The following is a 17844-nucleotide window of genomic DNA, read 5'->3' on the forward strand; positions in this document are numbered from 1 at the left end:
AGGCCTGGATGAATAACATAGGAGAAAATGAAAGAACATCCTCAGGGCGGCGCCTGTGGCTCAGTCGGTAAGGCGCTGGCCCCATTTCAAACCCAGCCCCGGCCAAACTGCAACCAAAAAATAGCCGGGCGTTGTGGCGGGCGCCTGTAGTCCCAGCTACTCGGGAGGCTGAGGCAGGAGAATCGCTGAAGCCCAGGAGTTGGAGGTTGCTGTGAGCTGTGTGAGGCCACGGCACTCTACCGAGGGCCATAAAGTGAGACTCTGTCTCTACAAAAAAAAAATAAAAAAAAGAACATCCTCAAATAAAACTGTTTTAGCCAGCTCAAAGTCACATTACATATCAGAATTTTAATGTTTTCTGCATTTAATATGAACATATTTTTTATTAAACTCACGGTGATCTACTTGTTGGGTAATGGCTTTTAGGGGTGGGGAGCTACAGTTTTTTTTTTTTTGGCCGGGGCAGGGTTTGAACCCGCCACCTCCAGCATATGGGACCGGCGCCCTACTGCTTGAGCCACAGGCACCGCTCAGGGGAGCTATAGTTTTATAAAAAGTCAAAAGTGATTATGTGTCTATATATGTATATTTTTTCCGTCAGGCTGGTTTAGTAAGCCTCTCAGAGAAACAGCCACGTCAGCGCGCTATCATCAAAGCATACGGTGGAAATTGGTATCTGAAATGAAAGCTGAAATGAAAGCTGAAAACACTAAATCATTTCTTCGGTAAGTTGATTTTGTCTATTTGATCTTTAAAAATAGTGTTTAAAAGATTGCAGAGTGAAAAGTGTATTATAACTGCTTTTTCTTTATGTGAAAGTATGTATTATTAATTGGTGATGGTTTAAAATGTCTATTCCAATATTACAGAAGGAGGTCTGTCTTTCTTAACTTCACCTACCAGAAAAGTATCTTGTTGGCTTATTGAGAGATGTTTCAATTTCACATAACTCTGGGGCTGCAACTGAATGTTATTCTTTGTTCCTCATCCCTGGGTTTAATCAGCAGTTTTATATAGACATCATATTATCTCAGGAAGAGTTAGATGCTTGGTAACTCAATGGTTTTAGGGGAAAAGAGATTGAAGTTACAGTTTCTGTCTGCCCAAAGTTAAACTTTTATTCCATATTGCAAATGTAAATCTATTGTTTACAAATAGGACAAAATGAAAGCAAAAAGATCAGTTTTACAGATCCTTCAGCTTCTAAGCATGAAAAAAGAGTGAATTCAGGGGAATGACTGAACTTCTTAAGGTCAATGACCATAGCATTTATTTCTTTGTTTAGACTCTTTCAAAAGGTAGCTAAAAAAATCAGCTTGTGGAAACATTATTTACATAAAGTAAGTTGCATCCCTATAGAGCCTACAATTGATAGTATTGAGTACATGTGATATTTTTTCTTTTTTTTTTTTTTTTTTTGTAGAGACAGAGTTTCACTCCATGGCCCTCGGTAGAGTGCCGTGGCCTCACACAGCTCACAGCAATCTCCAGCTCCTGGGCTTAAGCGATTCTCCTGCCTCAGCCTCCCGAGTAGCCGGGACTACAGGCACCCGCCACAACGCCCGGCTATTTTTTGGTTGCAGTTTGGCCGGGGCCGGGTTCGAACCCACCACCCTCAGTATACGGGGCCGGCGCCCTACCGACTGAGCCACAGGCACCGCCCCTACATGTGATATATTTTTTTTTTTTGGTTGGGGCTGGGTTTGAACCCGCCACCGATGTGATATTTTTTCATTCTTGTGATATTTCACTTTGAAGAATGGTCTCCAGTACATGTGATATTTTTTCATTCTTGTGATATTTCACTTTGAAGAATGGTCTCCAGTCCCTTATAGGTTGTTTCAAAAGGTACACTAGATCACCATTTTTTTTTTCTGGCTGTGTAGTGCTCTGTGGTATACATGTATCCCATTTTATTAATCCATTTACATATTATAAACCCCTTTAAATGATTTTTGAAAACTAATGAAGGTGTATGCTATACCAAATAAATCTCCTCCTCAATCATGATACAAAAAAATTCCATAATTTTCTTTATTTTCGAGACAGAGTCTCACTATGTCACCCTTGGTACGAGTGCTGTGGTGTCATAGTTCACAGCAACTTCAAACTCTTGGGCTCAAGCAGTTCTCTTGCCTCAGTCTCCCAAGTAGTTTGGGACTACAGGAGCCTGCCACAATGCCTGGCTATTTTTTGTTTTAGCTTGCCTGAGCCAGGTTCAAACCCAGCAGCCCCAGTGCATGTGGCATGTACCCTAACTACTGAACTATGGGTGTCGAGTCTCTATCATGCTCTTTGTGGTTTATTCCTTATTTCTCTCCTGGCCCTAGGCAATCACAGATTATTTTTATGTCACTTGAGATTCATTTGCATTTTTTGCAAATGAAATTATATAAAATGCAATTTTATATAAATGGAATAATATGCACTCTTTGTATCTGACTTTATGATTTTGAGATTCATACAATTCTCTGCATGTGTCAATTCATTACTTTTTAAAAATTATTTAAAGAGGTTTACAATACATGAGTAGATAAATAAAATGGGGTATATGTATACTATAGGATACTACTCAGCCATAAAAAAAAATGGTGATCTAGGCTTGACACTTGTGGCTTAAGCGGCTAAGGCGCCAGCCACATACACCTGAGCTGGTGGGTTTGAATCCAGCCCGGGCCCGCCAAACCACAATGATGGCTGCAACCAAAAAATAGCCAGTGTTGTGGCAGGCGCCTGTAGTCCCAGCTATTTGGGAGGCAGAGTCAGGAGAATCACTTGAGCCCAGGAGTTTGAGGTTGCTGTGAGCTGTGATGCTACAGCACTCTACCCAGGGTGACAGCTTGAGGCTCTGTCTCAAAAAAAAAAAAAAAAAAAAAACAGTGATCTAATATGTCTTTTGTTGTTACCTGTAAGGAACTAGAGACCATTCTTCTAAGTGAAATATCACAAGAATGAAAAAACACCACATGTACTCAATACTAAATTGGAACTAGTTGATAAATACTGTGTGCGCATACAGAAATAAAACTCAACGGAAACCAAGTAGCTGGAGGAAGGGGGTGTGTAAATTCACACCTAACTGGTATAGTGCACACTTTCTGGGGAAAGGGCACACTTGTAACTTTGTCTTAAAATGTATAAAAGCAAATTATTTAAGTAAAACATGTAACATCCTCAAGAAAACCCCAAAATATTGCAATAAAAAATAATAATAACTTTAAGAGGCTTATTCTGAGCTGAGTTTGTGTAACACGTGGTCCAGAAGACATGGCCTTAAGAGGTCCTGAGAAAATGTGCCCCATTAATTAATTTTTATTTTGAGTAGGATTCCATTGTATAGATATACTACAATACATAGTTGAGGCACATTTGAATTGTTGCCTGGTTTTTACTATTGTGAATAAAGCTGCTATGAGTCCATACAAGTCTTTGTATGGATAAATGTTTTTATTTCTCTGGAAATTGCTGGGTTGTATGATAAGCATACGTTTAACTGTTTAAGAAAACAACAAAGAAAATTCAGAAGTGGTGGGCGGCGCCTGTGGCTCAGTTGGTAGGGCGCCAGCCCCATATACCGAGGGTGGCGGGTTCAAACCCAGCCCCGGCTGAATTGCAACCAAAAAATAGCTCGGCATTGTGGCGGGCGCCTGTAGTCCCAGCTACTTGGGAGGCTGAGGCAAGAGAATCGCTTAAGCCCAGGAGTTGGAGGTTGCTGTGAGCTGTGTCATGCCATGGCACTCTACCGAGGGCCATAAAGTGAGACTCCATCTCTACAAAAAAAAAAATACAAAAGAAAATTCAGAAGTGGTTATACCATTTAGCATTCCTACCTGTCATGTGTGAGGGTTTCTCCTCACCTGTTTTGACATTATCACTATGTTTAATTTTACCCATTCCAATAGATATAGTGATATCTCTTTGTGGATTTATTTATTTATTTAAGAGGCAAGGTCTCGCTAGAGTGCAGTGGCATAATCACAGCTCGCTGCAAACTTGAGCTCTTGGGCTCAAGCCATCCCCCTGCTTTGGCCTCCCAAAGTGCAGGGATTACAGCATGAGCTGCCGTGCCTGGCCTCACTGTGTTTTAATTTGCATCCCCCCAGTGCTGATATTAACCGTCTTTTCTTCTGCTTATTCACCATCTATATACCTTCTTGTCATTTGCAACATGAGTGGAATTGTAGGACATTATGTTAAGTGAAATAATCCAGGAAAGACAGATAAATATTGCATATTCTCATTCGTATGTGACAGCTAAAAAAAAAAAATTGATCTCTTGGAGGTAAAGTAGAATGATGGCTACCAGGTTGGAAGAAGTAGTGATGGTGGAGATAAAGAGTGGTTGTTTAATACATACAAAAATACAGTTAGATATAAGAGATAAGCACAATTGGGTAACTATCACTAATGATTTATTACGTATTTCAAAATAATGATAGGAATGGATTTTGAATATTCCCAACCCAAAGAAATGATAAATGTTTGAGGCGTTGAACATCCTAGTTACTCAGATTTGGTCATTACACATTGTTTTCTCATATCAAAACATCATATGTATCCCATAAATGTGTATAACTAGTTTGTATCTATAAAAATTTTAAAATGACTTTAAAAAACACCATTGATGACTTTGGCCTATTTTCTATTTGGATATATATATATATATATTTTTTTTTTTGGAAGATCAAAGTTTATTTACTACCTGCATACAAAAAAACATATTGCACATCAAACAACCAAAAATCAAAAAAAAAAAAAAAAAGAAAGAAAAGAAAAAAGGGAGAGGAAGGGAAAGAAAGAAAAGAAAAAGATACTCTACCAAAGACTAACATGGAGTTTATACAGAACAAACCTTCTGGAAATTGATCTTTTCAGTAGTTCAGTGGATATATATTTTTAAATTAAGTTTTGAGAATACTTCGTATACAGTTAACCCTAAACAACATGGGAGTTAGGGGCACTGTTGCCCAGTGCAGTCGAAACTCCACGTATAACTTTACACTTCCCGAAAACTTAACTATAATAGCTTACTATTGACTGGAAGCCTTAACAATGACAATGTTGATTAACATACATTTTATACGCTCTATATATAATTCCTATATTATTACAATAAAGTAAGCTAGAGAAAAGAAAACATTATTAAGAAAATTATAAGGAAGAGGAAATACATTACTATTCATTCAGGAGAAGTGGACCATCGTAAAGGTGTTCATCCTTGTTGTCTTTGAGTAGGCTGAGGAGGAGGAAGAGGGGTGGTCTGCAGTTCTGATGGAAAATGCAGGTCTGATCTTAACCTCAACTGTATTTGCACAAAATAGTAGAGCTAGCACAGCCTTTCTTGCTTTAATCCTGAGGCTCACTTCTCTTCCTGACTAATATCTGTTGTGGCTTTTTTCCCCCCAAATAGGGCACTTTCATCTTCATTTAAAATCTTTAGGCTGATGTCCTTCTCCTCAGGTGGCAGAGGCAGAGCGTGTGGAAGGGGAGGCGGGAGAAGTGGAACACTTGGTCTAACTTTAAGAAAAACGTCATAATCTCTGTCTGAGGTTTTCCTTTTTCATTTCTCTAATAATGTTTCTATACCGTACCAATTCTCCCTCCATTTGCCTTAGTTTCCATGCTTGTATCAGATGTGTGAGGAGGTCTGTGTTGTAGAAGTCAAAGGCAGGCTTGAGCACTCAGAGCTCTCCCACCAGACAAGCTGATGCCCCTTTGTCTCCTGGCTCTGCCGCTTCCCATCCTGCCTCATTGTCTGGCACTGACTGAAAGGCGCTCAGCTCCATGACATCATCCTCTGTTAATCCCTCTACTGTAGTGTAGACTTAGCTCTGAAATTTCTTCAAGATCCATTTCTTCTTTCCTTTTTTTTGTCAGCACATTGTATTTTTTAAAATTTATTTATTTATTTATTTTTTATTCTTGGGGACTCATTGAGGGTTCGAGATCCATTTCTTGTAACACTTCAACTGCCACCTTTTCTGCCATGTCTACAATTCCCTTTGCTATTTTCTTTCTTTCTTTTTTTTTTTTTTTTTGCAGTTTCTGGCCGGGGCTGGTTTTGAACCCGCCATCTCCGGCATATGGGGCCAGTGCCCTACCCCTTTGAGCCAAAGGTGCCGCCCTCCTTTATGATTTTCTTTTCTTTTTCTTTCTTTTTTGAGACAGAGACTCACTGTGTCGCCCTCAGTTGAGAGCTGTTGCATCACAGCTCACAGCAACCTCAAACTCTTGGGCTTAAGTGATTGTCTTGCCTCAGCCTCCCAAGTAGCTCGGACTACAGGCGCCTGCCACAATGCCCGGCTACTTCTTGGTTGTAGTTGTCATTGTTGTTTGGTAGGCCCAGGCTGGATTCAAACCCCCCAGCTCTGGTGCATGTGGCTGGCATCCTAGCCGCTGAGCTACAGGTGCCAAGCCCCTTCACGATTCTCTTGATTGGCTCTGTTGTAAATCCTGTGGAGTCAGGCACAACATCTGGGCATAATTTTCTCAGGCAGGAATTCATATGTCAGGCTTGACGGCTTTCAGGCCCTTTTCTATAACAGCAATAGCATCCCAAGTTCCATCAGAGTTCTATAGCACTGACAGTCCTTTCCACAGAGTACTGTGTGTAATGAGCCTTAAAGGTTTTTACAGCCCCCGGCTGAATTAGAGACATTGTGTTTGGGGGCAAGGAGAACACTTTGATGCCTTCAGTATTGAACTCGCAGGGTTCTGGGTGACCAGGGGCATTGTCCAATATCAAAAGAATTTTTTTTTTCTTTTTTTTGTAGAGACAGAGTTTCACTTTATTGCCCTTGGTAGAGTGCCGTGGCGTCACACAGCTCACAGCAACCTCCAACTCCTGGGCTTAGGCAATTCTCCTGCTCCAGCCTCCCAAGTAGCTGGGACTAACAGGCGCCTGCCACAACGCCTGGCTATTTTTTTGTTGCAGTTTGGCCGGGGCTGGGCTTGAACCCGCCACCCTCAGTATGTGGGGCCGGCGCCCTGCTCACTGAGCTACAGGCACTGCCCATATCAAAAGAACTTTAAAAGGCCATCCCTTACTGGCAAGGCAGGGAGGGATGAAGCATCAATGGAACCAATCTAGAAAAAGAGTTCTTGTCTAGACATTCTTGCTGTATAACCAAAAGAGCAGCAGCTGGTGTTTATCTTTTCCCTTTTCAAGGCTTAAGAGTCACTAGCTTAGTAGGAAAATGCAGTTCTGATCTTAACCTCAACTGTATTTGCACAAAATAGAAGAGCTAGCACAGCTTTTCTTGCCTTAAATCCTTGGGCTCACTTCTCTTCTTGATTAATATCTGTTGTGGCTTTTTCCCCCCAAATAGGACACTTTCATCTTCATTAAAAACCTGTTAGGCTGATGTCCTTTCTCCTCAGTGATTTTCTTTTTTTTTTTTTTTTTTGTAGAGACAGAGTCTCACTTTATGGCCCTCGGTAAAGTGTTGTGGCATCACAGCTCACAGCAACCTCCAACTCTTGGGCTTAAGCGATTATCTTGCCTCAGCCTCCCGAGTAGCTGGGACTACAGGCGCCCGCCACAACGCCCGGCTATTTTTTGGTTGCAGTTTGGCCGGGGCCGGGTTTGAACCCGCCACCCTCGGTATATGGGGCCGGCGCCTTACCGACTGAGCCACAGGCGCCACCCATCAGTGATTTTCTTAATGGGTCTGGGGACTTGTCTGCTGCCTCTTGGTTGATAGAAGCTACTTTTTTTTTTTTCTTTTGAGACAGAGTCTAACTTGGTCACCCTTGATAGAGTGCTGTACCATCAAAGCTCACAGCAAACCTCAAACTCTTGGGCTCAAGTGATTCTCTTGTCTCGGCCTCCCAAGTAGCTGGGACTACAGGCGCCCACCACAACTCCCAGCTATTTTTTAGAGATGGGTTCTCACTCTGGCTCAGGCTGGTCTCCATCCTGTGAGCTCAGGCAATCCACCCACCTTGGCCTCCCAGAGTGCTAGGATTACAGGCATGAGCCCCTGAATCTAGCCTAGTAGCTACTTCTTCTGTTTTGATAGTTTTTAAGCCAAACCTTTCCAAAATTATCAAACTATTTTTTTATTTTATTTTTTATTTTTTTTGTAGAGACAGAGCGGTATACGGGGCCGGCGCCTTACCGACTGAGCCACAGGCGCCGCCCGAAACACTATTGTATTTCTACAGGAAATTCATTGATCTTGTATCCTGCAAGCTTGTTAGACTTAACAGTTAGTCCTGGTAGGTTTTTGTAGATTCTGAGAGTTTTTACATGGATGATCATGCCACTTACAAATAAGGACATTTTATTTCTTTGTTTCTAATCTGGATATGTTTTATTACCTTTTCTTGCCCTCTTGTATTGGCTAGAACTTCCCATACAATCTTGGACAGAAATTGTTAGAGCAGACATCTTTGCTTTTTTCCATTTTCAGAAAGCATCAACTCATTCTCTGTTAAATATTATGCTAGTTCTAGGTTTTTTACAGATTCTTTTCCTATCACTAAGAAAGATTACTTCTATCCTAAAGTGGTGAGAGTTCATCTAGAAAGTATATTGCATTTTGCTTTTTTGTGTGTATACTAAGAAAATCATGTTATTTTTTACTTTTGTTAAATAATGGTAATTTGAGTTTTAAACCAACCCTGCTATCCTGAGATAAAATTTACTTAGAATTTATTATGCTGTTGAATTTTTGGTGAATTTTTCTTAACATCTCTATGTTCATAAGGGATCTTGGTCTCTATTTATTTTCTTGTGTGGTGAATTTTTCTTAATATCTCTATGTTCATAAGGGATCTTGGTCTCTATATTTATTTTCTTGTGATATTTTTGATATCAGAGTAATGCTGGCCTCTTCGAATGAGTTGGAAACTATTCTTTTTCATCTTTCCGCCAGATTTTGTATGGGATGAGTTCAATTTTGTCTATATGTTTGGTAGAATTACCTTGGAATCCAGCTGAGCCTGAAATTGTGTTTGTAGGATTGTTTTTCGTGACAAATTGAATTTCTTTAATAGATATATGGCTTTGCAGATTACCTGTTTATTCTTGAGCGAGCTTTGATAGTTTCTGTGTTCTGAGGATTTTCTCCCCTTCATAGAAATTATTGACTTTATGGGCATAGAGGTGTTCATAATATTTTCTTATTCTTTGTTTTCAGACACTAAAGCAATATTCTCTCCTTTATTCCTAATATTGGAAATTTATGAGCTGTCTTACTAGAGACAAACATTTATTAGTTTTATTGATCTTTACAAAGAACCAGCTTTGGGTTTCATTGATTTTTCTCTGTTATTTATTTATGTTTCTTCCCATTTCTTAGATTTGTGTTTTGTTCTTTTTTATGTCCTTTCTCCTGCACATTTGGCCTTCATTCATTGTTTTTCTAATTTGAAGTTAGACTTCAAAGTCATTTGTTTGAAACCTTTCTCTTTTTTCCTAAGACAGGTGATTTAGTGCTATTATTCTTTCTCTAAGCACTGCCCTAACTGCTTCATACAACTTTTAATATATTGTATTTTATATTTTGTTAGCGCCAAATATTTTCTAATTTTCCTCTTCATTTCTACTTTTACCCATGGTTTATTTTTAAGTATATTATTTAGTTTTCAAATACTTGGAGATTTTCTAGTTGTCTTTCTAATATTGATTTCTGATTTAATTCTACTGTAGCCAAAGAACATACTTTGTATGATTTTTACATTTTTTTGGTCTCTTTATAAAGGTCCAAACAAAACCATTTACATTTATTAAGATGTGTTTTATGACCCAGAATATGGTCTATCTTACACATTCTATATACACCTGAAACAATGTGTATTCTGTTTTGAGGTGGAGCATTCTATAACTGGAAACATAAAGTAAATTAGGTCAAATTAATTTCTAATCATATTATTAAAATTTTTGTTACAACAGTCAATTATCTTATAAAATAATTTAAATAATAAATCTTATGGAAAAGGTATTGTTTTGTATATTTTGTCATTTTAAAATTGTTTCAAGTATGAATTTAAATTTAGTCCCTTTTACTTTATCTTGACTGAAATCCAAAGCTCCAGGGAAGTTATGAGTCTGGAAGTATCTTCAGACTTTCCTTACAGAGAATATTTATTACATTATTATTTGAATAAGATGTTTATCTTTTATTCCAAACATCTTATATATTCCTTTTGAGGTTTTTTTCCCCAATTATTTATAGTTTCAGAATCTTAGACACATTACCTAGCCATCTTATTAAGGAAACTTCTTTAAGAAGGATTCAAGATACCTCTGAGGAAATAAAATATTCTTGTAAAATTCAAGATAATTATACAAAATGTCAAAACAAATTTGGGAATCTATAATTTCTATGAGAAATTTAACTTTAAAATGTAAATGATTTAATTCTTTTTTTTTTTTTTACTTTTAGCAGTTTTTGGCAGGGGCTGGGTTTGAACCCGCCACCTCCGGCATATGAAGCTGGCACCCTACTCCTTTGAGCCACAGGCACCGCCCTAAATGATTTAATTCTTACTGTTGAATCAGCTAAGCCATATTCTATGATTGTTTGTCTTTTGGGGAATGTTTAATTTGGGTATAATTGTAAATGTATGTTAAACATGCAACAGTAATACAAAAAATTCTTTTATACCCCTTGTTCAGATTCTTTAATTATTTTCTTTTTATGCACTTGATTTTTGCAGAGTACACCTTTAGACTTAACATTGAAGAAGGAGTGGGAATCCCCAAAATACCTGTACAACCCATTGGATATAATGATGTGGAAATATTATTACGGTATTGTTTACTAGTTGGATATAAAATTAAGATATTAAGATATTTTGGATTGAGGTATCCATTTTCTGATCTAAAACCAACAATATCTGAAGGCTAATTATTTAAAAAGTGAAGTTTTATATCAATGTAATACCTGAAGTTGGAAAAACAAAACATACTGTCTTTTTATTATGTAAGAGAAAAGTAGTCTGTTTACTGCCTAAAATGTGGGAGTACATGGCTCACCTCCTGGGGGCGGGACACAACTATAACAGGGACTGTACCTAACAAATGCAAACACTGTAACCTAATTCTTTATATCCTCAAATTAACCTGAATTTAAAAAAATAAAAAATAATAGGAAAACATTGCTCTGTTTGCTACAAATGAAAATTCTCAAAATATGAAACTATGTCTGAAAATAAAAATGAATACAAATTTGAGATTTTTCAAGTAGTTGGATTTTCATAGATATTAATTCCATATTTATATTTGATATGAAGTTTAAAAATAATGCCCACCACATACTAGATGAATGGCCTTGGACCAGTTGCTTAATCTTTTTCTGATTCAGTTTCCTTGTCTATAAAATGAGAACAGTAATTTTTCCTCCATGGTAGCATTACTGTAAGATCATATATGTATTTTGCAGTGTCTAGAATATGATAAATTGTGTTTGCTTTTATTATATTTTTATATTTTAAATGTTTGCATTAGCACAACTTAATAATTGCTTGTGAGTGCCTATTATGTAATCAGCAGCTTCTTTACAAGTTTCTTATCCTTGGCAGTCATTGAGTGTCAGGATTTTTGGACCCAGTGCTTTCCCACATAAATAACTAGGTCAAAGGTGAGGAGGCAGATGCTTCCCATTTGCCCTCACTATTTTATTTTTTCTCCTTATCTCTTATCACTAACACATTACATATGTGGTATTTTACTTATTTATTTCCATTATGGCTATCTCACTGGAATGTAAGCTCTCCAACGGAAGTTTTCGATAGTACCTAAACCTAGCACTTAGTAAATATGCAATATTTCTTAGGTATATGAAAGAAATATTATTTTATCGTCAAATTTTATTATTTCTTCTTGAAAGTTGTCATACTCAACCTTTATCTGTCATTTTATTTTCTTTTGACAGCCATTTGGGAGGAACTGCTCCACCAGATGACAGCTGGAAGGGAAGTCTTAATGTGAGTTATAATATTGGGCCTGGCTTTACCGGGGGTGATTCTTTCAGGTAATTTTGCATTGCTTTCCTAGCCTGCAAAAGCTTTCAGAATCTGAGCAGAGAGCACATGTTTATTTTTATGTTTAGGTTAGCATCAATTTTTTTCCATCATTCTTCATTTGTTATGTTTTTCTTTTCTTCATTTTATTTAATGACATATGAGATCAACAAATTTGGGCTTCTTAACCTAAGATATTTTCAGGAAGACATGCTAAACAATATTTTGGTCTTTCTAATATTCTTATCTCTTGGAAGCAAAAATAAATTCCTCATTTAATGCCTTAAAATAAAAAAAGAAAAACACTCATATATCCTAACATAATTGATGCTATTAAAAAAAAAAAGATTAAAAAACTCTCATCCATTGATTAGTTTTCCTTTGAAGTACTGTTATTGAATATTGCGAGTGTATTAAATTTGCACTCAGAAGTGGTATACTTTTGTCTGGGGGCCAGAATCTCCTTTTAACAATATGCAGGTTTTGACAACATATTAGTTCTTCCATTTAAAAAAATAACCACAAACTAGAAACAAGTGGGGTACCCTCATTCCTAGGATAAATATTTAGTTTGTTCTTCTTTCAAAATATGGCAATTTTCTCATGTCATTTTGGATTAATTAAATGTTAATGTCACTTTTGTTCTGTCTTGCTGAGCTTGATTAAATTTTCCCTTGTTTTCTAATTTGGTTAACTGTAATTTATAAATGAATATTTACAAGTATAGCTCAGACCAGAATCAACATTGAAGGTCTGGAAATGTCTCATTATGTAGTTGTGTGTTGTAGCAGGAGCTTCCCAAATTCTCATTTAGCAATATATCATGTTTGTTATAAGTAGGACTCAGTCAGCTCTTTAACAATGAACTTATATGCCACTTCCATAGTCATTAAGAAAGTTACAAAATAGCAGGATTTAATATAAATACAAAGAAAAATATTCAAATAATGTTTATATTTTTGCCTTTATTGCATAATCAGATATCTTCCCTTTTTTTTGTAATTAAGGAAGGTGTATTGAGAATTTTTAGAATAAACTAAGACTTTTTTTTTTTAATTGCAGTTTGGCTGGGGTCGGGTTCGAACCTGCCACCCTTGGTATCTGGGGCCAGTGCCCTACTCACTGAGCCACCGGCGCTGCCCAAACTAAGACATTTTTAATAAAGGAATATTTTGAATTTTTAATAAATAATAGTATATCTATAAGTGACTTTAAGAGGCATGTTTAGGAACTTAGGAATAAATGACATGATGTCTGAAACTTACTTGCTGATGGTTCAACAGTAAGCCCAGGAGCTGGAGGTTGCTGTGAAGTGTGATGCCACAGCACTCTACCGAGGGCGATAAAATGAAACTCTGTCTCTAAAAAAAAAAAAAAATAAGAATAAAAAAAAAATTACTGAACTTAAGTGGTCAATATATGAGAACCCGATCTTCCATTTTACATTTTTTCATAATAAACTTTCGTTATGAAAACAGCTTTTCATAATAAAACAATGGAAGAAAACGTCAGCCATAATGCTCTATACTGACTAGTTTATTCTTTTTGAAATTCTAGGAAGGTTAGAATGCATGTGCATAACACCAATAAAATCACAAGGATTTACAATGTAATTGGAACTATCCGAGGATCTGTGGAACCTGGTGAGTCAGTGATTTTTTTTTTTTAGCATGTTGTTTTTACAAGGATTAAAAAGGGGGAGGCTGAGGCAGGTGGATTGCTTGAGCTTAGGAGTTCAAGACCAGCCTGAGCAAGAGCAAGACCCCGTCTCTACTAAAAATAGAAAAACTGGCCAAGCATTGTGGCAGGCACCTTTAGTCCCAGCTATTTGGAAACTGAGACAAGAAGATCACTTCAGCCCTAGAGTTTGTTGTTGCTGTGAGCTATTAGACCATGGCACTATGCCCAGGGCAACAGAGTGAGACTCTGTCTCAAAAAAAAAAAAAGATGATAAATTTCAAGTCAATGATTTTTTTTCTTGATTGATTTGAAACTACTAAATTTAGGAGAAAATTGTACAACTCTAAAAGAAAACATTATAGTGATTTTCTATGAAGGAAATTTAAACAAGAACTTCTTATGGAGATTTTTTTCTAGAGAGGAGACTTAAGCAAGAGAAAGTTGAATTTGAAAACATAAACTACAAACATTTATTATATATTTAAAGTTGTAGTTATTTTGAACATATTCCTTTCCAGACAGGTATGTTATTCTGGGAGGTCACAGGGACTCCTGGGTATTTGGAGCTATTGACCCAACCAGTGGGGCTGCTGTTTTGCAAGAAATTGCCCAGAGTTTTGGAAAACTGATGAGTAGAGGTAATTAACTTTTCTTTCCTAGGTGATAACAAAAAATATGACTTTCTTTTTTTTTTTTTTTTTTTATTGTTGGGGATTCATTGAGGGTACAATAAGCCAGTTACACTGATTGCAATTGTTAGGTAAAGTCCCTCTTGCAATCATGTCTTGCCCCCATAAAGTGTGACACACACTAAGGCCCCACCCTCCTCCCTCCATCCCTCTTTCTGCTTCCCCCCCCATAAACTTAATTGTCATTAATTGTCCTCATATCAAAATTGAGTACATAGGATTCATGCTTCTCCATTTTTGTGATGCTTTACTAAGAATAATGTCTTCCACTTCCATCCAGGTTAATACGAAGGATGTAAAGTCTCTATATTTTTTAATAGCTGAATAGTATTCCATGGTATACATATACCACAGCTTGTTAATCCATTCCTGTGTTGGTGGGCATTTAGGCTGTTTCCACATTTTGGCAATGGTAAATTGAGCTGCAATAAACAGTCTAGTACAAGTGTCCTTATGATAAAAGGATTTCTTTCCTTCTGGGTAGATGCCCAGTAATGGGATTGCAGGATCGAATGGGAGGTCTAGGTTGAGTGCTTTGAGGTTTCTCCATACTTCCTTCCAGAAAGGTTGTACTAGTTTGCAGTCCCACCATCAGTGTAAAAGTGTTCCCTTCTCTCCACATCCACACCAGCATCTGCAGTTTTGAGATTTTGTGATGTGGGCCATTCTCACTGGGGTTAGATGATATCTCGGGGTTGTTTTGATTTGCATTTCTCTAATATATAGAGATGATGAACATTTTTTCACGTGTTTGTTAGCCATTCGTCTGTCATCTTTAGAGAAAGTTCTATTCATGTCTCTTGCCCATTGATATAAGGGATTGTTGGCTTTTTTCATGTGGATTAATTTGAGTTCTCTATAGATCCTGGTTATCAAGCTTTTGTCTGATTGAAAATATGCAAATATCCTTTCCCATTGTGTAGGTTGTCTCTTTGCTTTGGTTATTGTCTCCTTAGCTGTACAGAAGCTTTTCAGTTTAATGAAGTCCCATTTGTTTATTTTTGTTGTTGTTGCAATTGCCATGGCAGTCTTCTTCATGAAGTCTTCCCCCAGGCCAAGATCTTCCAGTGTTTTTCCTATGCTTTCTTTGAGGATTTTTATTGTTTCATGCCTTAAATTTAAGACCTTTATCCATCTTGAATCAATTTTTGTGAGTGGGGAAAGGTGTGGGTCCAGTTTCAGTCTTTTACATGTAGACATCCAGTTCTCCCAACACCATTTATTGAATAGGGAGTCTTTCCCTCAAGGTATGTTCCTGTTTGGTTTATCAAAGATTAGGTGGTTGTAAGATGTTAGTTTCATTTCTTGGTGTTCAATTCGATTCCAAGTGTCTATGTCTCTGTTTTTGTGCCAGTACCATGCTGTCTTGACCACTATGGCTTTGTAGTACAGACTAAAATCTGGTATGCTGATGCCCCCAGCTTTATTTTTGTTACTAAGAACTGCCTTAGCTATACGGGGTTTTTTCCGGTTCCATACAAAACGCAGAATCATTTTTTCCAAATCTTGAAAGTACGATGTAGGTACTTTGATAGGAATGGCATTGAATAGGTAGATAGCTTTGGGAAGTATAGACATTTTAACAATGTTGATTCTTCCCATCCATGAGCATGGTATGTTCTTCCATTTGTTAATATCCTCTGCTATTTCCTTTCTGAGGATTTCATAGTTTTCTTTATAGAGGTCCTTCACCTCCTTCGTTAGGTATATTCCTAGGTAATTCATTTTCTTTGAAACTATGGTGAAGGGAGTTGTGTCCTTAATTAGCTTCTCATCTTGACTGTTATTGGTGTATACAAAGGCTACTGACTTGTGGACGTTGATTTTATATCCTGAAACATTACTGTATTTTTTGATGACTTCTAGGAGTCTTGTGGTTGAGTCTTTGGGGTTCTCTAAGTATAAGATCATGTCGTCAGCAAAGAGGGAGAGTTTGACCTCCTCTGCTCCCATTTGGATTCCCTTTATTTCCTTGTCTTGCCTAATTGTATTGGCTAGAACTTCCAGCACTACGTTGAATAGTAAAGGTGACAGAGGACAACCTTGTCTGGTTCCAGTTCTAAGATGAAAAGCTTTCAGTTTTACTCCATTCAGTAAAATATTGGCTGTGGGTTTGTCATAGATAGCTTCAATCAGTTTTAGAAATGTGCCACCTATGCCTATACTCTTCAGAGTTCTAATTGGAAAAGGATGCTGGATTTTATCAAATGCTTTTTCTGCATCATATTGAGAGGATCATGTGATCTTTATTTTTGCCTCTGTTAATATGGTGGATAACGTTTATAGACTTGCGTATGTTAAACCAGCCTTGCATCCCTGGGATGAAGCCTACTTGATCATGATGAATGACTTTTTTGATGATAAGCTGTAATCTATTGGCTAGGATTTTGTTGAGAATTTTTGCGTCTATGTTCATGAGTGAGATTGGTCTGAAATTCTCCTTTTTGCTTGGGTCTTTTCCTGGTTTTGGTATCAGGGTGATGTTTGCTTCATAGAATGTGTTGGGGAAGATTCCTTCTTCCTCAGTTTTTTGGAATAATTTCTGCAGTACAGGAATAAGCTCTTCCTTGAAGGTTTGATAGAATTCTGGAGTGAAGCCATCTGGACCAGGGCATTTTTTGGTTGGAAGCTTTTTTATTGTTTCTTTGATCTCAGTGCTTGAAATTGGTCTGTTCAGGAGGTCTATTTCATCCTGGCTAAGTCTAGGGAGAGGGTGTGATTAAAAATATTGATCCATTTCCTTCACATTGTCAAATTTCTGGGCATAGAGTTTCTGATAGTATTCAGAGATGATCTCTTGTATCTCTGTGGGATCAGTTGTTATTTCCCCTTTATCATTTCTGATTGAGGTTACTAGAGATTTTACTTTTCTATTCCTCGTTAGTCTGGCCAATGGTTTATCTATTTTATTTATTTTTTCAAAAAACCAACTCCTTGTTTCATTAATTTTCTGAATGATTCTTTTGTTTTCAATTTCATTGATCTCTGATTTGATTTTGGATATTTCTTTTCTTCTACTGAGTTTAGGCTTAGATTGTTCTTCTTTTTCCAATTCCATAAGATATCTTTTTTTTTTTTTTTTTTTTTTTTGTAGAGACAGAGTCTCACTTTATCACCCTTGGTAGAGTGCCGTGGCGTCACACAGCTCACAGCAACCTCCAACTCCTAGGCTTAGGTGATTCTCTTGCCTCAGCCTCCCAAGTAGCTGGGATTACAGGCGCCCGCCACAACGCCCGGCTATTTTTTTGTTGCAGTTTGGCCGGGGCCGGGTTTGAACCCACCACCCTCGGCATGTGGGGCCGGCGCCCTACCCGCTGAGCCACAGGCGCCGCCCTCCATAAGATATCTTGTGAGATTGTTGATGTGCTCTCTTTCTGTTTTTCAAATGTAGGCATCTAAAGCGATGAATTTTCCTCTCAAAACTGCTTTTGCAGTATCCCACAGGTTTTGGTAGCTTGTGTCTTCATTGTTGTTATGCTCAAGGAAGTTAATGATTTCCTGTTTT

The 17844-nt window shown here is 37.5% G+C and overlaps 1 protein-coding gene across 1 annotated transcript in view; it reads left to right on the forward strand.

The window, feature by feature from the left end:
- Nucleotides 1–681: 681 nt before the first annotated feature.
- The window catches only part of LOC128574166 (N-acetylated-alpha-linked acidic dipeptidase 2-like), a 57609-nt gene continuing 40446 nt past the window's right edge, over nt 682–17844 (forward strand). Inside the window, exons 1-4 of the mRNA XM_053574832.1 lie at nt 682–725; nt 11883–11981; nt 13528–13613; nt 14169–14288. Coding sequence (XP_053430807.1) covers nt 682–725; nt 11883–11981; nt 13528–13613; nt 14169–14288 — 349 coding nt within the window. The remainder of the gene's footprint in view (nt 726–11882; nt 11982–13527; nt 13614–14168; nt 14289–17844) is intronic.

This window comes from Nycticebus coucang, chromosome 21, assembly GCF_027406575.1.
Source record: "Nycticebus coucang isolate mNycCou1 chromosome 21, mNycCou1.pri, whole genome shotgun sequence".
NCBI lineage: Eukaryota > Metazoa > Chordata > Mammalia > Primates > Lorisidae > Nycticebus > Nycticebus coucang.